This window comes from Zootermopsis nevadensis, unplaced genomic scaffold, assembly GCF_977971745.1.
Source record: "Zootermopsis nevadensis isolate Lab colony 2312 unplaced genomic scaffold, Znev_1.0 Znev_ptg000012l, whole genome shotgun sequence".
In the NCBI taxonomy this organism is placed as follows: Eukaryota; Metazoa; Arthropoda; class Insecta; order Blattodea; family Termopsidae; genus Zootermopsis; species Zootermopsis nevadensis.
Genome location: NW_028259144.1, coordinates 15,716,465 through 15,742,974, shown reverse-complemented (window position 1 = coordinate 15,742,974; position 26,510 = coordinate 15,716,465). Strand labels below are relative to the sequence as shown.

At 36.4% G+C, this 26,510-nt stretch overlaps 1 protein-coding gene across 6 annotated transcripts in view; it reads left to right on the top strand.

Annotated features, from left to right (window-relative positions):
• The window catches only part of LRP1 (LDL receptor protein 1), a 156,268-nt gene that overhangs the window by 56,789 nt on the left and 72,969 nt on the right, over positions 1-26,510 (top strand). For 2 of the 6 annotated variants that reach the window (XM_087348128.1, XM_087348126.1), the window contains exons 13-30: positions 549-782; positions 960-1,173; positions 1,611-1,806; positions 2,391-2,660; positions 3,765-3,925; positions 4,068-4,158; positions 4,938-5,080; positions 10,997-11,225; positions 12,341-12,454; positions 13,360-13,539; positions 14,127-14,372; positions 15,146-15,352; positions 16,528-16,732; positions 16,856-17,026; positions 18,168-18,412; positions 19,908-20,036; positions 23,224-23,454; positions 24,478-24,513. In XM_087348128.1, coding sequence (XP_087204254.1) covers positions 549-782; positions 960-1,173; positions 1,611-1,806; positions 2,391-2,660; positions 3,765-3,925; positions 4,068-4,158; positions 4,938-5,080; positions 10,997-11,225; positions 12,341-12,454; positions 13,360-13,539; positions 14,127-14,372; positions 15,146-15,352; positions 16,528-16,732; positions 16,856-17,026; positions 18,168-18,412; positions 19,908-20,036; positions 23,224-23,454; positions 24,478-24,513 — 3,302 coding nt within the window. The remainder of the gene's footprint in view (positions 1-548; positions 783-959; positions 1,174-1,610; positions 1,807-2,390; positions 2,661-3,764; positions 3,926-4,067; positions 4,159-4,937; positions 5,081-10,996; positions 11,226-12,340; positions 12,455-13,359; positions 13,540-14,126; positions 14,373-15,145; positions 15,353-16,527; positions 16,733-16,855; positions 17,027-18,167; positions 18,413-19,907; positions 20,037-23,223; positions 23,455-24,477; positions 24,514-26,510) is intronic. The other 4 variants (XM_087348131.1, XM_087348130.1, XM_087348127.1 and 1 more) reach the window with 3 other exon arrangements.

Here is a 26,510-nt window from a genome sequence, read left to right as displayed (position 1 = left end):
ATGATCACCTTGGAGATAGATCAGTATCGAAAGACATGCAGCGAGCTTACCACATGTGAAGTCGATGCTGTTGATGAATTGTGAGAAGATTGTGAAAGGAGCCGAAGCAGTGAGGAAGGAGTAGATGATTGTGAACCCGAAGATGGGCAGAGTTTTGCTGGCTCACATGCTGCCTTGATGTAAAAGTGAATTCGTTTTTTTATGGGCACAATATTTGTGAAGGTGATGAGGAAAACTTTTTGAACATGGAAAGGGCTCTTTTTCGCCTAAAATGAAAAGTTATCCATTCAAGACTTTTTTTTGGTGAAAAGAAGTAACTTTGAAACAGGTTTTGTGTGTAATGTTCTGTCTATGCCAAAGAGAAAAATGCACTATTTTAATTTTTTCTCATTTTTAATGCTTTCCTGCAACTGTCATTTTCCCATATTCATCGTTTTTATTTCTCTCCCTTGCCAAAAACGATGCATCCAGGTTTCACTGTATATACACACACACACTAATTACAGTAGTACAGAAAATATAAAAATGTATGCAAATTTTTATTCTAGATATGTAATTGAACGTCAGAAGATAGATGGATCAGAGCGTTCAGTGGTTCTTAACAAAGGTTTAAATAAATGTGAAGGCCTGGCCATTGATTGGATGGGTCGCAATATCTACTGGACTGACCAGGGTCTGAGAGCCATTGGTGTTGCCAGGTTGGGTGATACAGCTCAAAGGAAACATTTTCTGTACCCAAAGATGTACCATCCCAGGGCCATTGTAGTCCATCCTGAGATGGGGTAAGTGACATAAAATTACCAACATCTACACTTAATGGCTTTCCTTTCAGATTTGTTTGTACTTAACATAAATTTCAGAAGCTTTAATAGATATAACATTCATGGATGGGAGAGTTAATATTGAAATTCATAGGGAAGTAAATGTGAATATTTTATATTGATTGTCATTTGTTTCAGCCTTATGTTTTGGACAGACTGGGTAAGTTCAACACCACAGAATGGAAAGATCGAACAAGCATGGATGGATGGAACAAACCAAAAGTCTCTTATCGAATTGCAGTTGCATTGGCCTAATGGTCTCAGCATCGATTATGTGGACAGGAAGTTATACTGGTGTGATGCTTTCCTTCATAAGATTGAGCGTGCTGATTTGGATGGAAATAACAGAGAGGTATGTATCCCCAGAGTTTGCAAATGTTGCAAATTGCTGGGTTGGCCTTTCTTTCAGTATCTTGGCTGTCATCTTCCTGGTATGGAAAAAATCATAGTCCATGGGCTGTTCTTTTCTTTAGCATCAGTTTTATATTTTGCTTTTGTACCTACTTGATATACTTGTATGAAATATAAGTTAAGAATTTGTAATCAGGTGGTTGCTGTATTGCTAGCTCTCAAACAGTTTTGTAAATTTCAGTTATGAAGGAAGTTTGGTAGTCTCAAGGGGGAAATAGGACTCTTGCTCAAAGGATCCATTGTTCATCCTATAGTAAAATATTGATGCATGTTTACTGGTTGGTTGTTGATTTGTTGTCATTTTTATCTGAAGACTATTTACAATACATGTCTTGGCTTAATGAATCACTTGTTTCATGTTGTGTTTTTTCTTTCCAGATTGTTTATGGTGGACCCCAGTTACACCATCCATATGGATTGGCATATTTCGATCATTATATTTATTGGACTGAGTTCCAGAAGGGAACTGTTCATCGCAAAAAGCTCAGCACAGAAGAAGACACAACTGAAACACTGAGTGAAGAATTCTCATCCCTCTTCGAGATCCGTGTGTATGACAACACCTCTCAAACAGGTGGTTCATAATTATTGATTTAGCATCAGAATGGTTTTTGTTAACTCTTGAAGCTAGGAAATTCTTCCTAAGTAGTGGGCCTCTATTAATTTGTTTTTACACATTTTCACCTAAGCAGATTGGTGCCTCGCTAATTATATCAGCCAGCACTTTGCAACAGTGCACACTGCAGTGCGTATTTACCACATCTGATAATTACTGGTTCAGGTTAATACACTCAGTACATTAAAATATGCCAACAGATTTACAGCTCTCAAGCTCACTGATTACAGTACAATATTAGAAGTGTCTGAGCTTTGCTTTTCTGGTGGTTTGTGTGCCAGTGGATTGGGAAAATCTGTAATATGGAATTATACTCCCAACAAGTGATAGTGTGACCCAAGAACAGTAAACGGATGAGAGATGGAACAGCTGTTTAAGGTTCATGAAATGTGATATGCTATTTTTAAAGAAAACCATTACATGTTCTCTGACCAAAATCATCCTCTGCAGTAAGAGGCATGTTTATACATGAAGGTGAATTAATTAGCATTAAAGATGTTTGCATTTATACATCATTTAGTGTATGTTCTATGACAAAACAGGTTCAAATGCTTGTTCATATAACAACAATGGCTGCTCAGAATTGTGTCTGGCTGTTCCAAATGGCACAGTGTGTGTGTGTCGAGATGGATATATTTTGGTTGGCAACATATGTGTAGTCCAGCCCAATTACACAGCTCCTTCACACTGTGCGGCGCATAACTTTCAGTGTCGAGACAATCTTCGTTGCATCGACAGCCATCATGTATGTGATGGCGACAATGATTGTGGTGATGGTTCAGATGAAGATACAGGAGCAGGAGGAATATGTGGTAAAATAGTAATTCACTAAAATAATTATACTACAAGTATGTCCTCAGGCAGGATGTCGGCTGTGATGAACATTAACAAATGTCCTGTAATGTGATTTTCTTCTTCCACTTCCTCTTCTTTCATGGGTTTTCCAGTGTCATAGCTTCTCTGTTTTCCTCTGTCATAGTTCCATAAAATTCTTTTCTCTCTTGATTTATTTTAGCCACAGTATTTCATGTTCTTTCACATTTCCCATTTGGTGTCCAGTGAAATAGTTGTGTTTTCTATCTGTATTCTCCCATTCTTTCTGAATATAATTACCAGTGCAGAATTGTACAGGGTGATGAAAACATCATGCAACCCATTACTGACATGTTCTGTTTATGCACTTATGTAGTATAAACCACTCAGAGAATGTTTTCTCAGTGACTTTCGTGGAGAGTGTAACAAAGTTTGATCAATATCGTCCAAACTATTGTCACCTAACACCAAGGTTGACCATAACAGTTTTTGCCTTACATGCTTCCGGTGTTACAAATGTGGTTCACCGGACAAGATGTTGGGAAATGTATCCTTAAACTCAATGTAGCAAGTGTAAGAATGATAAGACAGTTAATGTTCAACAATAAACACTTGTTGCACTTGTGTAAAGGACATCCTTACACTTTGACTGTTGAAAGACAATTGGCAGGGGCACTTGTATACTCACAGCAGTATTGTGTGTTTTATTCATACAATCAAATTGTACTGAAATGCAACTATCAGTAAATATTTTGATATGGGTTGCATGACTTTTTATCACTCTGTATTTAGAGTTTATGATTGAAATTAACAGTAAAATAATATATATGTATAAAAAAGAGACAAAGAAACAGACCCAGCATGAAAGTTTTTCTTCAGATGGAAATTATGTTAGTAACTGTTACATTATAAAAATGAACGCTTATTTTCTAGAAGTATATGTTGTGTGTTATTATTTGATCATGATAATCACTCTTTATTTGCTATATGAAGAAAAATAAATAGGGACAAAAACTTTTCATATTATGAGTACATTTCAAGAGATAATTATGAAATATTTGCTCTTGAAAATACATTTAAAGTGTACTTTTTTGCTGGTACAGAGAATATGCACTGCCGTGATGACCAGTTCCGTTGTGACAGCAATCGATGCATCACACGATACTGGGTCTGTGATGGGGGTAAGGATTGTTTTGATGGCTCTGATGAGGATCCAAAGGAATGTGCCAACACTACTTGCAGTCCAACACAGTTCACCTGCATGGTAACACTACATCCTATGCTCACATTGCAAGCTGTAATGATTAAAATAAAAGTGTGTCTCTTAATGAGACTTCATAATACGTGAAAAGAGTCCCCACTTTGATGGATGGTTCTTGTTGCAAATCTCAACTTTTATTTGACAGGTATCAAAGCGTTGCATCCCTCTGACTTGGATGTGTGATTATGATCGTGACTGTGGAGAAGGAGACACATCTGATGAACCCAGCAACTGTGGTATTGATAAGATCCTTATTACACTGTAAAGAAATTGACTTTTACTAGCATGTTCTTCTTTTTAATGTGATTGAGAATCATGTGAAGAAATTCTGTGTTTATGTTTTCTAGGGCAGTTTATTCTTTTCCTTTTATCATTATATCAGTATAACATTGCCTGATGCTTAACTAAGGACCCTGCCGTGAAGACATGGGGGAGTGGAGTTATAGCTCCACTCTTTCTTGACTTTGAAATTAAATGTAAGTGATGTTACTGTATAAGATACAAGGCATTGATGTAATCTTATGCAGTGTTCTTCATCCATTTACCTATCCTTTAAATTTTCCCTGTGTTTAGTGTTTGCTTTCATGTACCCATCCCAGTTGTATCACTACCAAATTTCCTTTTACTGAGGTTTTCCTTTGGTATAATAAAATTCATTGTCAAACAGAGAAACTTGAAATTGGGATTGAGAGATGTTATTGGATTAAAAAATCTAAACTGATGTTTTTACTTTGACCAGACATGGCTTCCCCTTCAAGGCCAAAATAAACTTGTTCATGTTTATAACATTCTATGAATTGTAGACAAAGTTATACAATACAATGAAAACAAAGTATAAGGGTCCTGTTCCTTTAGCTTCACAGGGCCTTCACTTTTACAGAGCTTCTCTTTAAATGTTCTCCAGGTGAGAACATCTATAAAGAAAATGTTAAGGCCATACCATGTTGAAGTCATTGGTTCTCATCTTAACTCATTTTAATGTCATGGAGTCTAATATTTGGTGTATATGTTACAGAATATTCTGCATGCCTGCCAACTGAATTTGAGTGCTATAACAAACACTGTGTGGCATATGACTATTATTGTGATGGTGATGATGACTGTCGAGACGGGAGTGATGAAGTAGGCTGTGAAGATTTCTGTGATGCTGCAACGCAGGTGAGAATCTCCATTTAAGGAAATTAATCCTAATTCAGTCAGGAACTGCAACATTGGTTACAACAACAAATTTAAACCCAAAATGAGAGCAATCTTTGTATCCATTGTATATTCCCAAATCCTCCATCTTCCATCTCATTTTGAGTTCCAGTTGTTGTTGCACATGAGTTTGAATGTTGCAGGAACTGTTGTGAGATGGAATATCTGTTTTTCCAACTTTCCTGTTATTTGTTCCACTACTTCCTTTATCATCTGCATGTTTTTTGTTGTAAGGGATGTAGAACAAATTTCAGGACCACTTTTAGGCATGTTCACAGCCCTGTTAATATAGTTTTGTCTGTCTGCCCTTCCATGTGAATGCATGTAACAACTCTGGAATGGCTAAACAGATTTTCATGGAATTTGATATTGGGAAGTTTTACTACAATTTGTTGATACATTCCACTTTTGGTCCAAATCGGATAAAATGATGGTCACTTTATATGAAGACCCGTGTTTCTGTGTGAAATGGCTGGGAGAAGGATTCCTTACCCTGGGAATTCCAGGATGGGAAATCTCCAGCCATGTAATTTCAGAACCTTTTACAAAGGTCAAGTTTCGGTGACCTTACTAGAATTGTATGCTACACGTACATTTCCTGAAATGTTTTTATTTATTATACTATTATTATTTACTATTGCACTTGGAATGATTTGGCTGAGATATTACACGTTCCGTGATTTATGCATCTAACATCTGTAGTTTGTAACACTCAGCCTTTTTGTGTTATAAAAATGATAATGTGATGTGTAACTGAACACTACTCTGTCATGAAATTTCTTTTGAGTAAAAATTTACTTGGATATTATCCATCGTCTAGTAAATAAAATATAAAACGTAAAACGACGTTTCGGAGATGGGACTCTATCTCCGTCTTCAGGTTCCTACTCAGTTGGGCCCACTAGATAGAGCTAATCCCTATCTACGGACAAAGTAAAAAAGTGAAAGTCCCAGAATACAAGAAGATCACCACACCATCCATCCGTGGGACGTAAAAGAATAAAATAGAAATAGTAGAAGCATAATTTGTTAAACATGAAAAAGCCAAATAAAAACAAAGACACACAAAAAATGGGAATAAATACATATGACCATTAATTTGAAACTCGATGCACAACTTGGACTTTTTCAGAGATGACTGGAATCCACATGCGAGATAAATCCAAACTAGGCTGGCTGATAGGATTGACAAGTAGTGCCATGTGTGCTGCCTCCTTGTATTTCCTGTAGACCATATTAGGTTCTGTTAGTAACACCCTGGCTCCATCCCAACAGACATGATGATCTTCTTCATGTGCATGTTGGGCCAATCTAGATTTCTCCAGCAGGCCCTGTCTGAAGTTATATTTATGTTCCTTTATGCGTACCTCCAGAGGTCTGCTAGTTTCGCCGATATACCATCTACCGCAATCACACGGGATCCCATACACACACTGCCTAGTCTGTCTCTCGACTGTTCTGGGTCTCATGGACATCAATAAACCACTGAGAGAGTGACTGGTTTTAAAAATCGTCCTGATATTATATTATTGGGAATCGTTATAATACTCCTGACAATTTGTAATTTTGACAATCTGTCTTTTTCTCCTGTCATGTATGTGTACTGTGGTATAAATATCAAGAACAGTAGGAAGCAGAGGAACAGTTTTGGAAAGACAAGTTTCTCAATACTTATTAAATTAAAAATTAATATATGAAGTCATGTTTGTCGTAGTATAATTAAGGAGGTGACCAGACAAAACCGTACAAGACAAAACCGTACACGAAAATTGCGCACAGAAAGAAGCTCACTGTCATGAATGCTCACACGAAAATTACTCACACGGACAAATGCTCACACGGACAAATGCTCACACTGACAAATGCACACACTGATAAATGCTCACACTGACAAATGCTCACACGTACGAATGCTCACATGGACGAATGCCTATATTCACAATACTATAAGTAATCGGAAGCGTTAACTGGTTACCGTAGTAAACCGACGTTTCGGAATCAAATTCAATAAAATATTCTCGGGCAATCAGCCGCGTTAATTTTTTACCGTAGTACACCGACGTTTCGGGAACAAATTCAATACAATCTTCTCGGGCAATCAGCCGCGTTAACTTTTTACCGTAGTACACATTCCGTAGTAACCGACGTTTCGGGAAAATGTTCAATACAATCTTCTCAGGCAATCAGCCGCGTTAACTGGTTACCGTAGTAAACCGACGTTTCGGGAACAAACCCTGAAGATGGGGACAGAGTTTGTTCCTGAAACGTCGGTTTACTACGATAACAATCAGCTGCGTTAACTGGTTACCGTAGTAAACCGACGTTTCGGAATCAAATTCAATAAAATCTTCTCGGGCAATCAGCCGCGTTAACGTGGCTGATTGCCCCAAAATATGTTATTGATGCAGTATTATTATTGACATGACCAAAGAATATGTTTATGAACAGTTTGTAACGGTCCAAATTACATTTTCTGCTGAGGTAATTTCATCATACTATTTCGTTTTCTTATTATTTTATTAAGCTGAACTTCTTTTAAGGTTTCGTTTCAAAATTTTAACTTCTTGTACTGTGATGGATACTTCCATTTCATGGCATCTACCTAACTGTTTAAGACAAAGAATCAGAAACGTTAACTGGTTACCGTAGTAAACCGACGTTTCGGGAACAAACCCTGAAGATGGGGACAGTTTGTTCCTGAAACGTCGGTTTACTACGATAACAATCAGCTGCGTTAACTGGTTACCGTAGTAAACCGACGTTTCGGGAACAAATTCAATAAAATATTCTCGAGCAATCAGCCGCGTTAAATTTTTACCGTAGTACACATTCCGTAGTAAGCAGCTCTTGAACGGTCGCCTAAAACTACAAACTGCTGTGAGGGATTTCACAATGCCCTTAATTCCCTATTTCACTGCAGTCATCCCAGCGTGTGGTTTTTGTTTGATGGACTGCAGAGGGACCTGGCTTGCCACAGATTGACACTGGCTAATGCACAGGCAGGTCGTCTAGAGGTAAAAAAGAGAAGGTATGATGAACTGCATGACATGGTTGCAAATTCTGTACAGGAATATGAGATAGTGGAAGACAAACTCAAATACTTGCGGAGATTAGCTAACCTACAGTAACCTAAAAGTGTTGACTGTTCACTTTGTGGTACAAAGAAAAAATAATTAATTTTTATAAATAAATTAAACCGATTTAGTTGCAATAAAACCAGAGCATTTTATTTCCTTTACTTTCCCTTACAAACATTTACATCAATATTTTATTTAGGATTTGAGACTTCTCGGCGAGTACAATATTCTCGGTCAACAGCCGCGTTAACTGGTTCACGTAGTAAATAGACGTTTCGGGAATGAATTCAATAAAATCACCTGCAATCAACCGCGTTAACCGCTTTACTACGGTAACCAGTTAACGCGGCTGTTTGACCGAGAAAATTTTATTGAATATCTTCCCGAAACGTCGGTTTACTACGGTAACCAGTTAACCTTTAAACGACGGGGATTTAAATGGCAAAGTGGTAGTTTTTGGCAGGTTTTTAAACTTTTGTGCACGCTCTACGGAAAACTGTAAAGTTATCTAAAGTAAACATGATAAATTGACAAAATAAAAGCCATATTTATTCGAATAGAACAGAGAATACATAGAGTTTTTTTTAAAAATGCAGTTAATATCTTAATTGCCTAAATAGGCCTTAGTAACTTTCATTTCTTATTCCGAAGCTGATTCGACATAGTTGTGAACTAATGACCACACAGAAAAATTTGTCTCCCCTACTTCAGTTGATGCACAAAATATTTCTCACCCATCATGCCGAGGATATGTGTGAAGCTTTGATTAGTGGCCTGAAAACGAAGCCGAAACCCACTTGACAATAACAATGTTTATTGCTGTTTATGGTTACAGTTCCCGGGTCGACAGCTCAGGCTGACCTTGCCAAAACCCCAGAGAAAATGTTTCAATATGTGCAGTCCCTAAAATAGGCCAAAAGACGTAGCCAAGTCTTCTTACAATGCTGCAAGTTTTGAGATCCGCACCGGGAATGTTCGTAGGGCTGACTACACAATTTACTTCCCAGACAAGGACCGCTAGTAAGATAAAGGTTAACGCGGTTGTTGCTCAAGAATATTTTATTGAATTTGTTCCCGAAACGTCGGTTTACTACGGTAACCAGTTAACGCAGCTGATTGTTATCGTAGTAAACCGACGTTTCAGGAACAAACTCTGTCCCCATCTTCAGGGTTTGTTCCCGAAACGTCGGTTTACTACGGTAACCAGTTAACGTTTCTGATTCTTTTTCTTAAACAGTTAGGTAGATGCCATGAAATGGAAGTATCCATCACAGTACAAGAAGTTAAAATTTTGAAACGAAACCTTAAAAGAAGTTCAGCTTAATAAAATAATAAAAAAACGAAATAGTATGATGAAATTACCTCAGCAGAAAATGTAATTTGGACCGTTACAAACTGTTCATAAACATATTCTTTGGTCATGTCAATAATAATACTGCATCAATAACATATTTTGGGGCAATCAGCCACGTTAACGCGGCTGTTGCCCGAGAAGATTTTATTGAATTTGATTCCGAAACGTCGGTTTACTACGGTAACCAGTTAACGCAGCTGATTGTTATCGTAGTAAACCGACGTTTCAGGAACAAACTCTGTCCCCATCTTCAGGGTTTGTTCCCGAAACGTCGGTTTACTACGGTAACCAGTTAACGTTTCTGATTCTTTGTCTTAAACAGTTAGGTAGATGCCATGAAATGGAAGTGTCCGTCACAGTATCACACTCCAAACAGTACAAGAAGTTAAAATTTTGAAACGAAACCTTAAAAGACGTTCAGCTTAATAAAATAATAAGAAAACGAAATAGTATGATGAAATTACCTCAGCAGAAGATGTAATTTGGACCGGAACAAACACTGAAGATGGGGACAGTTTGTTCCCGAAACTTCGGTTTACTACGGTAACCAGTTAACGCGGCTGATTGCCTGAGAAGATTGTATTGAACATTTTCCCGAAACGTCGGTTACTACGGAATGTGTACTACGGTAAAAAGTTAACGCGGCTGATTGCCCGAGAAGATTGTATTGAATTTGTTCCCGAAACGTCGGTGTACTACGGTAAAAAATTAACGCGGCTGATTGCCCGAGAATATTTTATTGAATTTGATTCCGAAACGTCGGTTTACTACGGTAACCAGTTAACGCTTCCGATTACTTATAGTATTGTGAATATAGGCATTCGTCCATGTGAGCATTCGTACGTGTGAGCATTTGTCAGTGTGAGCATTTATCAGTGTGTGCATTTGTCAGTGTGAGCATTTGTCCGTGTGAGTAATTTTCGTGTGAGCATTCATGACAGTGAGCTTCTTTCTGTGCGCAATTTTCGTGTACGGTTTTGTCTTGTACGGTTTTGTCATGGAACCAATTAAGGAGTATACAGTTGGAGCATAGCAGGAAACAAATGCATTGTTTAGCACATTTAGTTTTGCAAGTTTAATATTTTACCCACTTCAGTGTTCAGATTAAATGTTTGTTTCAACTCATAGCTGTAAAAACCTGATGTACTATAGTAAAGTTTGAGTAGAGTTGTATGTAAGGCAGATGTGTACATGATTCTTTGAACCTGATCTCGGGATTGTTGGCCTATTTACCATTACTTTCCAGTGTTGGTAAGACATTATCTCATGCCATGAGTTGTTCTATAAATAAGATTGTGAGGGATTGCAGTATGTACAGACTTTGAAAGAATAAAAATGTTATGTGTTACATAAACTTTGTTAAAACGGAATTGATTGTTGTAATTGAAGATGTGAAGGTCTAGTGAGAGGTAAATAAATACCATTACACTACCTTTGTTTGTATAGATTTTCTGCCCATTGGACACACCACCATGTCTTCCGATATCGCGTAGATGCGATGGTCATGTGGACTGTACTGATGGTATTGATGAAGCCAACTGTAATGAAACTAGACCTGGAAAAATGTGCAAAGCACATCAGTTCCGTTGCGCAGATGGTAGTGCATGCATTAAGAAGGGGCTTGTGTGTAACAAGCACAATAACTGCATTGATGGATCTGATGAAAAATACTGTGGTGAGTTAGCACTTTGAAAAAATGGGTTAAAATGTTTTCTATATTCCCATTATTATTTACAGTGAAATTTATATAAAATGACACTCTATAGGACATTTTTTCATGTAAGATATTAGAATTTTATACCAGAATTTTCCTATATGATTTATTTTGCACCCTCTAAGTGTTTCATGATTTCAAGAATTTTTCATCTAAAAAGCATGAAACAAACACCTATTTAATATGTTTTCCATATCAGAGTCTATAAATTGTAAATCATTTCCTATATTTGATTTGAAATTTCCTATTCTTTCATTATCTGTAAATATAAAATGAACTGCAGTTGACAACTCTGCCCATCTGCCAACTCCAGGCAAGTGCAGATATGCCATAGCCTCTTTGTCTTGTCATTAATGTTAGTGTGTGAGCAAAGTGTGTTGGTACTGGAGATAAATTTGTTGTTGTCAGTATTGTAACAATTTTATCATCAGATAAGTCTTCATGAAACATTTTTTAAACGGTGTGTTGTTTGCCAGTAATGAAGTTCAAGTTCAAAACTGTTACCATGTTGTGAATTGGGTTTAACCTTTGCTGCACATTATTTTTCACTTTTTTTCTAGAAGAAAGCAGCAATTTTTGGTAGTAATTTAGTATCATTACAAGGGATAGGTTATTATGTATGTAAATGGCAGTCAGAAGAGCATCTTATTGAACCAACAGTTGTTTGTTCAATAAAATCTGACACTTCAGAAAATATATAACCTAGGTATTTGTTATGGTAAATTATGGAAGTTGAACAGTATATTTTGTACATATGGCAGTCTGTTGCATAATAATTTACATCATACTATATCGGCCACTTTTTTAATGTTGGGTCTTCTGCACTTAATCAGAATGATACTGTTTCAGGAGTTCTTGTACTGTGTAAAGAAAGTACTGCAGTGTGTTTATGCGGCGATATTCAGAAATATCGTATACCATTCATTATAGCAGTGTCAATGTGTACAAGACATTGTTCATTCTCTTATATCTCAGTACAGCAAAAATAGTAATGAAATTTGAACTAGAATTATGTGAAGTGGCATGTGATCTCTTTTCAAGATGCAAAGTGTTTAATTGTATTTGTCAATTTACAGATCATGCCTGTGGTGTTCATGAGTTTCGCTGTGATGATGGAGCATGCATCAGAACAAAATTTGTTTGTGATGGTCATGAAGACTGTATGGATGGCTTGGATGAAAAAGATTGCAGTATGTACTTAACATTTTACAGCTTCTTCTCTTTCCCATCAAGGATTTCCTTTTGTGAATACAAGTTACTTCTTTTCTACTCCTATCACACTTCTTCATCGATTTCCGTATCTTAATTTTTGTTATCCTGTCACTCCATATTCCCATACCTGGTATTCTTCCTCTTGTCATGTATTGACATATCAGTTCTTTGTTTTGACTCCTCCATATTATATTTTTAGTTCCCACTAACTATATTAAACTTTTTATAATATTTTTTTTCCTTTATGAAAACAAAAAATGTGCATTTATGTATATTCTTGAATGATCATTATTCTGTATGATTCATTGAGTCTCTTTTCACTTTCTGTGTTGTTCTGTTCTTCCTCCTGCCTTGCTGTAGTACTGATTTGTTTCTTCTGTTTTCACATACTTTTTTAAGTTCTTTCTGACTTTATGCATACATCAGTGGGAGAGAATCCTTGTTGTTAGGTACAGTGTACTCTTATACAGTTTATTTTAATTTATTTTTCAGTTTGCAGGTAATGCCTTCGAAACACTTCCTTTCTTCCTTTTGTGTAAGAAAATTGGTGGTTAATGAGAGAGAGAGAGAAAGAGAGAATGAATGAATGAATGCATGCATGCATGCATGCATGCATCTGTATATAAGCTTTGTTATATCTGAAATAAAGTGGGTCAAGTCCTTTGGTTGACCTAAATTTTTATGATAACACATTTTCTTTTTGATGTCCTTCATGCCCTAGCATGAGTGCAGAACACCTTACAGGCTGGGTTCTTTGTCTGGCTCTGTCTATCCACATGATTCATTTGAAGAACCGCTGGGTAGATAGGATGAAATTTGGTATGGGGCCTTCTTCATTTGTAACTTATGGATTAAACTAAAAAGGAATTATTATTTATGACAGATGGGACAATACATGAGCTAGACATAAAGACACCTATACCAGAGGTCTCAACAGAGGCCCCCTCTGAATGCCACTACCCCTCACAGCTGTGTAATAATGGAACCCTCTGTTTGCCTGTTGACTGGCTGTGTGATGGGAAGTCAGACTGTGAAGATGGTTCTGATGAAGGACTTCGCTGTGGTAAGGCATTTAAATGAATTTTTATTAAATTTCAATGTATATGTGATTTTTCACCTTTTCCAAGTAAATGGTATAGTACTTCTGTAGTTTAAACATGTAAAATATTTAATGCTGTTTGTAATGGCTCTGTGGATGGAGAAGAAGGCCTCCAAGTATGAGCATAGCTGCAAGTATTTTGAATATCTGTTGCGGATAGGTGACAAGGGTTTTTCCTTCTGCTTGGTGTCTTTGTAGAGGGTCTAACAGCTCTCAGTCATAAAAAACGTTGGTATATTATGAAATTATGTGCAGGGTCACAGACTTGGATGGATTTATTTAAGGAAGGTAATAAAACTGACTATAGCAATTATTGGTGAATATAAGTGTTGTCAACTACATACTTAATTTTATCTAACATTCTTCCTTAAGGTTAACTCCATTTGTCCTTGTAATTACTGTGGATTGTCATTGTCAAATTTGATACAACTTATCAGCTGCTTGTAAGATACTCTGGAGAAAAATGGGACTATAAAACTTATTTTACAATTTCTGTTATACTTTATTATGTGTATTCAAGTGCTGATGAATATATGTCATTACATTTCCAGGTGAGCGTGTCTGTGATCGAAGCAGTGATTGCAGCCATTACTGCCATGATGCCCCTACTGGCAGTATCTGCTACTGCCCCAGCGATCTTCACTTGCAGCCAGATAAAGTGACATGTCTGTCCACTCATCCTTGTGAAGCATGGGGTGTATGCTCTCAGTTGTGCCAGCCGTTAAAGTATGGACACAAGTGTTTGTGTGAAGAAGGTTACAAGCTCCACCATGATGGTTTTACGTGTAAGAGCATAGGTAATGTTTGCCTGATGTGTATGCACTATGGACTACTGTCTGGTCACTGATTACATTATCTTGTCACAGTTGGCATAATCCATTTGCTGCTTTTATTGTCATAGTTCCTTGAATCATAAAAGCCATTATTGACTTCATTAGTTTGTTGTAAATATACAAGTATAATTCATGAGTTGGAATTGTGTTAAAATAGAAGGATTGATTGGGCAGATGCACAAAATGTTGATTGTTCATAAAAATCTATCTGGTTATGAGGAATGTTAGGAATTTCTCTGAGCCTTGTCCATTTTCGTACCCATTGGTCATATTTAAACACACAAATGTGACTACTTACGTTCCATTTTCTACCTGCATGTAAGAATACATTAAATGTTCCATGTTCCGAAATATTGGATTGAGGAGTTTCCCACATGGGGTGGGAGTGAAGGTACAGTATGAAAAACATTTGAATTTTTTGTATACAGTAGGCAAGAAGTCAAAAGGAAACTCACATTTCAAGTACATAATGAAGTGTTTGGATTATTATTATGTAAAGATTATAGTCTGTGTTTGTGTCTGCAAGGGTCAGGGCTTACCTCTGTGATATTTAGTTTATTGTATAGGTAGAAGTTTCACTGTAAATGCATCTGGAAAGGTCTAGATTAAAGCCTGTCTGCTACCCTGGCATGTAGAATAGTTCTGCATGCATAGGGTGACCCTACCTGGTCTTCTTTAGTAATATGTGTGTAATCATACAAAGTAACATAATGAAATAAAGTGTTTTACATTTACAGAAAATGCAACAGCTTTTGTGATCTTCTCAAATAGACATGAGCTAAGAGGTGTTGATCTTCAGACATTCAATGTTAAGGCTTTAATCTCTAGCCTTAAGAACACAATTGCTCTTGACTTTTATTATAAGGAAGACTCAAATACAGTTGTTATCTATTGGACTGATGTTATTGATGACAAGATCTATCGTGGAACACTTGTCGGTGGCTGTAAGTATGAATGTGTAAGAAGATATTCCAGATGTCTTTCATAACACTAAAGAGTATCTCATTGGTACCAAATGGGTAGACTTGCATAGTTTCTGAAAAGTTAATGGAAACAGCACATTTTTAATTTTTAGAAGTGACTGATAAATTTACAATCATAATTTATAAACTTTATTTTAAATTTGTTAGTGAAATTGGTGTTTAAGATGATAACTACATGTTCTCAGCTGCATCATAAATCAGTACTTCAAGAAATGAAAGGTGTAGATATGTATTTATTGTTTACAGTTGTGTCACTGCATGCATTCAGGAATGCTGTAAACCCACTGCTTCCTGTTTTTAATTTGCAGGCAAGAATGCTATTGTTAATAAGATTCAATTGTGTGGACTTCATCTTCTGCTTTGTTTTACAGTTAATATTTTGGTACTAGCACATGTTTTTTGTCTTAGAGAAGTAAGGTTGGAAGGTTGGATTGGATTCAGCTGGCTCAGGATAGGTATCAGTGGGAAGTTCTTGTGAACATGTTAATGAACTTTTGGGTCCCATCCTCCATGGAGTTGGTCAGTCAGTACATTTTATTTTGTGTTGTTTCTTACCCCCTCGAATAAGAATATGAGCATAATGGCATGTGATGAATCCAGATTTTATACAATTTATTAGAGCTTCAACATCAGTTCCATTCTTTGAACTGATACCGGAATGTCTGTTAATAGTGCATATAAATTTAAGTTGGGGTTGTTATTTTTTTGTGGGTAAGATGCATATGCACTTACACTTATTTAGAGTTAGGATGTCTGTCATGTGTTGCTGTCTTGCATTATTCTGTGTTTTGGAATGTTTTCGGTTATCTATGATACTGTTCTTTTAGTATTGCAAAGAAAACGTTAATGCTACCACTGAGAACTATGTGTGATTTGTACCAATTTGGAAGTCTCTGATTTTAGTAGTGACTTTTATGAATCCAATTTTGTCTTTTGGGCAGAATATTGTTATGTTTGCAGAAACCAAAATTTGAAAAAGTATGTTTTTACCATTTTGGAATTGATTGTTTTAAATTAAATTATATTTCAGACAAAATGTTACATTTGCCGAAAATAAATTGTGAATAGATTCTCATGCCCTGCCAGATGACCGTACGGTGAAGTGGTCTAGTAACTTACTGTTGGCTTTTCCACAGCTTTGAGCAACATTGAGGTGGTGGTTCAGACTGGATTGGCAACAGCTGAGGGCCTTGCAGTTGATTGGATTGGACAGAATCTGTACTGGGTTGAGAGTAATCTTGATCAGATAGAGGTGGCAAGACTGAATGGAAGCTTCAGGCGAACTCTTATAGCTGGGGACATGGAGTCTCCCAGGGCAATTGCACTTGATCCAAGATTTGGGTAAGTTTGTGCATATGAAATTCAGGTTTATCATTATTTAGATATCTAAAAAAAGTTTTATATTTATTCGGTGCCTCCACTACATTATCCCATAACCAAAGTGTTGCCATGTGTTTCCCACAGCTTGCTGTTCTGGACAGACTGGGATGCAAATGCTCCTCGTATAGAACGCTGCAGCATGAGCGGACAAGACCGTATCATTGTAGTACGAGTGGATCAGGTGACAGATGGAGCTTGGCCTAATGGTCTCACTCTTGACTATGTATTGAAGAGAATATATTGGATAGATGCAAGGTATGTTGATTTCATTAAGTGTATAGTTGAAAGAAACAGCAATAGAAGAAGTTTTTACTTTTCTGTAATTGTGCTTGTAGAGGTGTTACACTTCCACTGTAATTACAATTAACCATAGATTGAAGGTGTATGGAAACAAGGTGGTGATAATATTTGGGTGTAAGGAAGATGAAATAATAGGAGGTCATGTAATGTGCATTGCACACTTAAAAGACCAGGAAACCTCCCACATTGGAGGAGGCCAAAGTCCAACCTTGGGCTGTAGTGCCATTGGATGGATGGATGGATGTAACATGTATATAGGAACCAAATTTAATAAAGTTTGTACTGAATGTTGCAGCCAAACATCTTTTTTCAATATTCTTTTCAATTCATTATATACTAATAATCTTATCATTTAACTCTATGTAATCTGAGCTTGTGACATTATTGTTAATGAACCACAAGTGAATAATACCTCATAAACCATGTGATACTTGAAACTTAGGTGCAAGGATAATGTTTAAATATCATCCACTTGGGTTTCTCTGTCTTATAACAAAACCCATTTTAATTTTCTGTCTGCTCATAAGCATTCCTTTTATATTATTTTCCTACTGTACCTTTTTATTGGTTTCTCCGGTGGTCGTTAGTCAATACAGTAAATACAATGTTAAACTCTGAAAGAAATGCACATGTCTGTGCCACTGTGTTATTCTTGTTCCCTTCTTAATGTTCTGCAGAAGTGTTATCTGTGCTGCTAGTGAAGTATATCAAAATGAACCTTCAGAAAGTAGGCAGTGATGATGTAAACTGAATTGAAATGGCTTGTGGTTGTGGGATGGATTTTTCCTTTAGGGTGATGGTGAGGGTTGCGAACATCTATAAGTGCTTTTGTCTTTATTAATACTTCCTTCATTGAAATACTTTGTCATGCACAGTAAAACCTCCATAAATCAAAACTAAGGAGACCCAGTTCTTCTGACCTGGGTAGCATTGGAGTTATGACTGTTGAAAGTATGTACCACTCTGGGAAAAAGGACTTTGTTTGTTGTTTGGAAGTTTTACTATACTTTGGTGTCAAAGAGATTCTGTTTCAAACTTGTGCTTCTAATTGTTTGCTGATCCTTTATAAACTTAGAATTTCTTTGTAATCTTGTAGGTCAGATTCCATTCACACCACACTTTATGATGGTTCTGATTACCGAGAAGTTATGAGAGGCCATGAACTGTTGTCACATCCATTTGCAATTGCACTTTTTGGCAACTATGTATACTGGACAGATTGGCGGACCAATGCTGTTATCAGAGCTAACAAGTGGAATGGCTCTGATATTAGCGTGATCCAGCGAACTCTTACGCAGCCTTTTGATATACAGATTCTTCATCCAAGTCGACAGCCTAGAGGTATGTAATTTCTTGTTTGTCTGGAGTGAATGTGGAATAATGTAGTCTGTGGTTTATAGGCAAAAAATTTCATTCACTACATAGCTCAGCAGTGTATTCAGGGATCATCATAAGTCTCTGTTCAGTAGAGAAGTTTCTCATTGTGATATTATGGGTTTATGAGAATGTATGAAGTGGCTAATGGTATGATATGAAGTAAGGGAAAACTTTGCCTTGTGTTACAATAAATCTCCTCCTGAGGCTAAGTATGTAAATTTGGAGGAAAAAAATAGTACCCAAGTGGTTGTGTGTTAGATGTGAAATGAAGTGGAAGACCACAGAAATATGCCAATGCTGATGTCAGTACTTGTTTGGATGAGTTACTTCTGTGACTGTCCAGAAAATCCATGATGAAATGATCTGCAGAATATATAAGTTAATTAAAATGCATATTTCTTTGAAGAAGTAGCACAGCATCCACCTCTTGTTATGATGTGGGCTAGCATTACCAGTGAACTGATTATTGGACCATATTTCTTTTATGTATCTGTGGGTGATGAAAGTTGTCTGGAACTGTTGTCCCATTGGCTAATTCTAGAACTTGGGTAATTTTGCAATAAGACAGGATACCAGTCCATTATGCTGCAGATGTGCACACTTTCTTGAACTGACAGTATCCACTGTTTTGGATGACATAGCCCTCTCATCTGGCCTCTCAGAAGTTCTGACCTGACAAAGTGCAACAGCTGATTGTGGTCTTTTGTCAATTAAGAACAGCTTAGTAAAATTCATATGTACTCTGTTACTGAATTGAAAGGGTGAGGTTCACCATATACAACAGCATTATACCAGTAATACTCCAACAGCCCTTTGGTGCACTTGGCAACAGATGAAATTATGTATTGATAATGACAGTAATCATTCAGTTGGACAATCCAGTGTTATGAACAGCTTTTGATTCCATAACATTTTCAGCAATATCAATGTTATATTCCTCTATAAATAAAATGTTTCTGTGCTAAATGCCTACTTATGTTGTGCTTTCTACACCATCTGACCGTGACGTTTGGCCATCCCTGTATTATGATGATTTTAAATTTAACTAACTTATATGGTTGCATCCTGTTGTGTGGGTAATAAATACAAAATTGTTCTGCTGTCGACACAACTAATGTATTGTGTCACATATGAATAAACAGATCATTAACACCACATTAACTCAAAACAAGATGTCCAAGGACCCATGTTTACTTAGAAATTTTTCATTATTTTTGTACACACGGCAGATACCTGAAATGGTGCCTTGTCTTTCAGAGATACCGGATATTGGTTGGGAGGATTGTATAGCTGACATGAAATGAGTCCTACAATAAATATTTGTATTATTGTGAGGACATTTATAAGTGGTGTACAAAAGAAAAAATATCTTCTATTGTGGAACCTGTATTAAGATAATTTTTTGTGTGTAGTTAACTTTCATCCATATTCTAATGTGTCAATTATTTCCTTCTTCCAGATGTGAAAAATCCATGTGGAGATAACAATGGAAACTGCTCACACCTGTGTCTGCTGAGTGTGAATGGTACATTCAAGTGTGATTGTCCCCATGTTATGCGCCTGAATGAAGATCAGCGTACCTGTGTTGGTAAGTGGCGTTCTAAACCTGGTGATGGCTGTTTGAGTCTGATGCTGCATCTTGTACCATCTGTCAAGAGAACATTTTTATGTTTCAGTAACATTGTTATATTTTTGAAATTAACCATATACTTGCTGATCTGTGGTACATTCTTGCTCTCAAATATGTGGACATTCTGCACAGTGGTCAAGATTAAGCAACTGAAAACACAAAGCTGATACTGTTTTAACGTGAGTTAAAACTGATAGATTACACTATATATATCCCTAATGTCACTCATCTCAATATTATGAAATTTTATGTGGTAATAGTTCTTTTGAATGTATGTTAATGTATACGAAGTTGATTTTTTGTGGAATGTAAATCAACAATATGGTAAAGAGCCATGTGTTATAAATTTGTCAGCAAACATAATATGAAACATTTTTATGTAAACAGTTATAAATGTGGCAAAAGTATACAGATTTCTCATGTACTGCTGTGCAAATTTAATGTTGTCGGAATCAATGTTAAGGTAGGTTTACATCTGGACACATGTAACAGGACTTGTACGAGGTGTGCATTAGTGACAAATCACAAGATGTCATCCCATACAAATGTTCATACATTTTTTGTGAGTTGCTGCTTGTATTGACGTTCCTTTATACATTTTGTATGTGATTATTTTACCATTCACTTAACTAGTCTCAGAACTGATGCATACTCAGTTTCTATTTTTAACCAGTTCTTCCCAGAACTTTGTCAGTGTTATTGTGCATTTTTGCTGTGTGTGTTTTAAAATCATAATACAAAAGTCTATGTTGTAGTTATTTTTGTGTTAGAATGATGACATGGACAAAATAAAAAAACTATATTTTTTTAGAGAAAATAAGAGAAAGCAATGTTTAGGAAATTAAATCTTAAGAATGCAAGGTTGTTAACGTTTGCAGTGATATTTTTAGGTAGTTGACAACACCTTTAATTGCACAAAAAGGATATTGAAGACAAATGGCACAATATGAAGAGGCAATTTACAGATTTGTATGTGAACATGTGTGTAAGCACAAGACATAACCTAATGGATTTATACAAGTTGCATGATTTGTTCCTGTATAAGTTGTGATACATGCAAACCTACCTTTATTGGAATTTGTACATAGAAATGTATACCTAAATGACATATTTATAGTTTTTGTTGGTATTACTGTGCAGGTTGAAGCATTTGAGGTGAAGTGAACATCATAATTTCTTTCCAGAAGTTTTTGTTATCTCCCAAATTACTTTGTTGTAGAAAGGTAATTTTTGGAAAAACAAAAAGTGTTAATTCCATGGAGTAAATTACAGTGTAATCAACATATTTTTTTAACGTACGTGGTTTAGAACCTTAATATGCACCATGCCGATGGGAAATGCTTCAAATATTATAGTTCTGTGTGAAATAATGTTACTGAAATCTGGGAGAGGACTGTTATTCCTGATTATGCTAGGAATGTATGAAACCTTTTTCTTTCTCTATTTTGTCTCTCTGTCTCTTGCAGGAGTATTGAGAGAACTGCATTTCTGGATTTATTGTATGAATCCTGTTTCTTGCAAGAACACTGAATATCTCATAACTCATTCATATGATGGATTGGGTTTCAGCAGACTTTTGTAGTAATTCTTTAGAATCTTTCAGCATCAGTTGGACTTTTATTGCACAAAAGGAGACTTTTGTATATCTGTTGCAAACTGCTGATCTGGTTTCTTTAGCTTACATATTCTTATCTCAAATGCTGGCCTACCAGATTTATTTTTTCTGCTTCATGAAGTATGTTTCTTAAGGATGTCAAATGATATCAGACTATTTACATATGATTGTTTTATTTTACTTTACTTCATCCAGAATTATTTTCATGTGTTCATATGCATTGCACCAGATATAACTTCGCTTCGTAATAGAGTATTTAAGAGTATTTAGTTATGGTTTGAATTTGATAAATGTTTTAGCTGCATCTTTCTTTGGGGGCAGATGGTTTAAAACTAACTTTCATTTTAAGCATTCATTTTAATTTCCTTATTTGATTAGTTGCAATTGCCATATTTCCTTGATTTTAAGACTTTTCTTCGAATTTTAAACTTTTTGAAATTGGATCTTCATACATTTGATGGCATCTAAGAATGTATGTCAGAATTATATTGTGTGGATAAAGTATAAAGAAAATCATCATGTCCATAGCACTATTTATAGGAGGGTAAGAACAAAGATAGCAACAAAGAACATTCTGAAAGTATTAATACATAGGAATTTTGTGTTTGAATATTGACAGTTTCTGTTGTAATATGTGTATTGTTGTCCTGAAAGCCTGTTACTAAATGACCGGTGAGTCTTGCAACTAATGGTGTTGTAAAATGAGGAAATATGGTTTTATTAGTGATTGACATTCTTAGTGTTTCCTTTTCTACCATTACCAACACTAGATTTGTTTGACACCTAGCTGATATCAGATCACATCCGTGGTTTCAGTTAGTTCCATGTTCAGCATACAATTATTGAAGCAGTCAGGAAATAGATATTTTGTAGTTTGTTGTAGGGAATCAAATATGTGTTGTATATTTCTTGGACCAGGATTATTTTTTATTTCAAGGTAGTCTGTTATGGAGATGTTATTCAGTATAAGTTGAACTGTGTTTACTATACCAGTATTTTCCTTATTCTTGAAATAACTGAAGGAAACTTGGCACTAATTAATGTAATCAGACTGACTGGAAATTCATCAGACTATTCCAGCAGCCTGGGTTTTGAACCAAAAGACAAGTTTTTGGAGCCATGTTATATTTTAGAACACACCACCAACATGAATATTTCAGTGAGATTTTTCTTTTTCACTTTAACATTGTGAGAGCCATCTCCTAACTATGACATAAATAAGCTGCTTCATGTTCAACATGTGCAACTCTGGACTCTTCGAAGACGTACTTCTGGATGCAAGTCTGACTGTTAATAAGTTAATCTTGTGATGAAATATAATTAGGTAGAGCACTGAAAGCAAGATGAGAAAATGTGTTCTGACAGGTGGGTGTCATATATTTTCTGCTGTCTTGCTGTAGTGTTGGTAATTGGTAGTACTGGAATACAGTGTGGCAATAAACGGTATAGTTCCTAGTGAAAACTGTTGTTGGCATTAAACTAACCTTTTCGGGGTTATGTTTGTGTGTGTGCGTCTTTGTGTCCATATTGCAGTGAACGAGCGAGTGCTACTCTTCTCCCGAGCCAGTGAGATCCGGGGTGTGGACTTGGGAATGCCCTACTATCACACGATTCCCACCATCAGTCTACCGCAGGTGCTGTCTCCATCGCAGCTGGACTTTGTTGCTGCAAATCGCAAAATCTATTGGACCGATGTACAAGTGAACGAGGTAAAACGAACTGGGCTGACTGGTGGTGTTACTGAGAGCATCATAGACACAGGTGAGATAAGCTGTGTACTCTGCCTGTGTACACTATTTATATGCACATTTTATAAATAAGTTTTTTAGAGGCAGGAAGTTTCTCCAAAACATTTGCATATACCTACAAGTTCACATGGTGTTACAGCCCAAAAGACCAACGCTGCCAAGAGGAGTTTTATTTGCCTGCACAAAATAGCTGAATGAAGCATACTCACATAAGAATTAATACAGTAATTTGAAGGAAATGTAAGAATAATTGCTAAAAGCTTAGTCATTTGTAATCAGACCATATCAAAGCTGGTCATTTTACTTTCTGGCACATCGATTATATATCATTTATTTAATGGCAATTTTTCAGTAGCTCAGACTTTATAGGCTAGAATGAGAGGATGATAGTGAATAATGAAATTTAAGAACATGGAAGGAAGTGATCATGGCCTAATTTAAGGTACTGTCCCAGCATTTGCGTGGAGGAACTGAGGAAAAAACCTCAGTCAGGATAGCTGGTCTCTAGGCCAGGATTTGAACCCAAGACCTCCTGAATATGAAGTAGGAATGCTGACCATTTCATCATGGCATTTCACACATAGAAAATTGATATTTTCATAAAACTTGTTCATCCTTCACTGTTATTTTTGGCAGTGTCTGCTTCACAATTAAAAATCTCTCCCATTCTCTCTGGTTCATTCACTTTTATTTTACGTATGAAAAGCTATTGTCTTTACTTCAGAAATTTTTACATACAAGCTCTATGCTAATTCTTTGAATTTGGTTTGTGATGGTTGTTTTCATTGCACAGTTTATGTGTCAGGTCATACTCTACACATTGATGCTGTAGAAAGAATTCTGCTTCTTTGAATTATTTTTATACCAAACATGACACATTATCATGTATAATGAATGCTATGCAGTTCTGATGGAGAGTTCTGTAAATGTTTGTTTTACTGAGTCTGCTGAAACTAGTAAGTTTATAATCTGGTGATTCTTGTATGTATCCGATTGTGAGGATATATCAGAATTGTGCTTTGTATTTTTCTTACAGTTAGCCGTGGTCATCATATGGAGTCATCAGTGGCAGGTTGTAATATATTTCTACTTTAATGCTGCACCTTGTGTTGTGTTCTAAATGTTGTGAGAGGCTGGTAGCATAGAGCATTGTATCTGATTATGCTTCCCATGCATCGAGTTTTTCCTCCCTCTTCGTATTTGTGAGCTCTTTCTGTATAACCATTGTTAGCTTGAGATGCTTTTGCTGTTCATGCTGAATGTTGTAGGGAAATAGCTGTTTACCTTTTTTTTTGATTGTTGTCTTCTGTGTTGTAATGTTATGTAGTCTTTTAAGTGGTTACCAGTGTGGAAAACCCTGAAGATTGAGGCAGTATGTTTCTCTGAAGTGTTGTTAATCACTTACACAGCTACACACCACCACCACCCCCCAGAAGAATACAATCAAATTCTAATGGCTGTGAAAACCTAGCCCATAATTATCTAATTTACTAAGAAATCATCATCATTATAGAAATCTTGAGGAAATATACCGAGTACTAATTTCTTTCATTTCAGTACTGTTCCATTGAACAGTAATGTTAATATCATTGTATTAGGAATGTGAAGCAAATGGTTCCAAAAGTTTATATCAACACAATAATGATCTAAATCAGGGGTCGTCAACCTTTTTGTACCTACCACCCACTTTTGTATCTTTGTTGATGGTAAAATTTCCTTACCGCCCACCGGTGCCGCCCGTACTGCCCACCACCATGAAAGAGGTACAGCTCGAAGACTGAGTGATGGCCGGTGGTAAGCCCCGCCCTCGTTATGCGCACTAAACTCGTGCCTTTGGCTACGGAGCTCATTTGTTGCTCCCTCATCCACGAGTATACTTCGAGAAGTGTCCGGTGAATTATTATCTATATTCAAAGTTTAGAGATGGAATTGAAAAGTAAATGGCAAAAGCATATTTTAAAAAGTCAAACTCGCGAAGTTGTTGGCAATGTATTCGACATATGGCGGTAGAACAAAATTTGTAACAACGGACAAAAACCCGCACCGCCCACCACAAAAGCTTGAATCGCCCACTAGTGGACGGTAGGGACCAGGTTGACGACACCTGATCTAAATGGAAAGAAGGGATGTACATAATTAAATTAACTTGTAAACCCTGTAGGCATACTGTATGATTTTGTGTTCTCAAAATTCCTACATAGAATGAATTCAAAGGTGTTAAAATAAATTCTGCAGATTTTTTATAAAACTTCCATTTAATATGTTACATCTGTTGAACAAATAAATTATGTTGTCCCTCACCCAATAAAATTCTACAGCCAGTAGAGAGTACATTTATGAGGTAAATAACAATTCACTGAGACATGTCACCTGGTTCAAGTACTTCCCACCAGCTGCACCTTGTGGGACTATTGCCATAGTATGTTGTGCAGAACTTTTGTGCATTTATGGAGTAGTATCCCTAAATGTTTTGACACCTTTCTGATCAAGTCCCTTGTGCTGCATTCAAGTGACTCACACATGTTTTGTTGACTTCATCATTTGTGCTTGGATGACTTTAACCTTTGTGTGCAGGACACTTTCATGTTTCGTTAATTTTCTGTGCCACTAGTCTGATGTTATTCTTAGTAAGTGCTTTCCTTTTATATTGTGGAAGTTCTGCTGGTGCTGGACATCTGATTTTGTTTGTAAATCATACAATGTGTTGGGTCTTTTCTTCTGTAGTTGCTGTTTCTAATGTCCTGTTACACAAGCCCTTTAAAAACAAAAACTTTAATACAAAATGAAACATAGGTGGGAGGATAAAATTGAGAATTATTTAAAGGAAATAGATTGTGAAGTAGTGAACAGGATTGAACTGGCACAGGTGGGGACCCAGAGATAGACTTGTATCATGATACTGATAATCCATTGGGTTATGTAATAGGGAATAGCAGAATAACAGCCAAGCCCTCACGAAGACCCTGTTCCATAATATTAAATAGCATTTAGAAATAAATTGTTTCCAAGTAAGCAGCCAACAGCTGCAGAATTTCAGTTATAAAAGCATAGGATTGAAAATATATACAT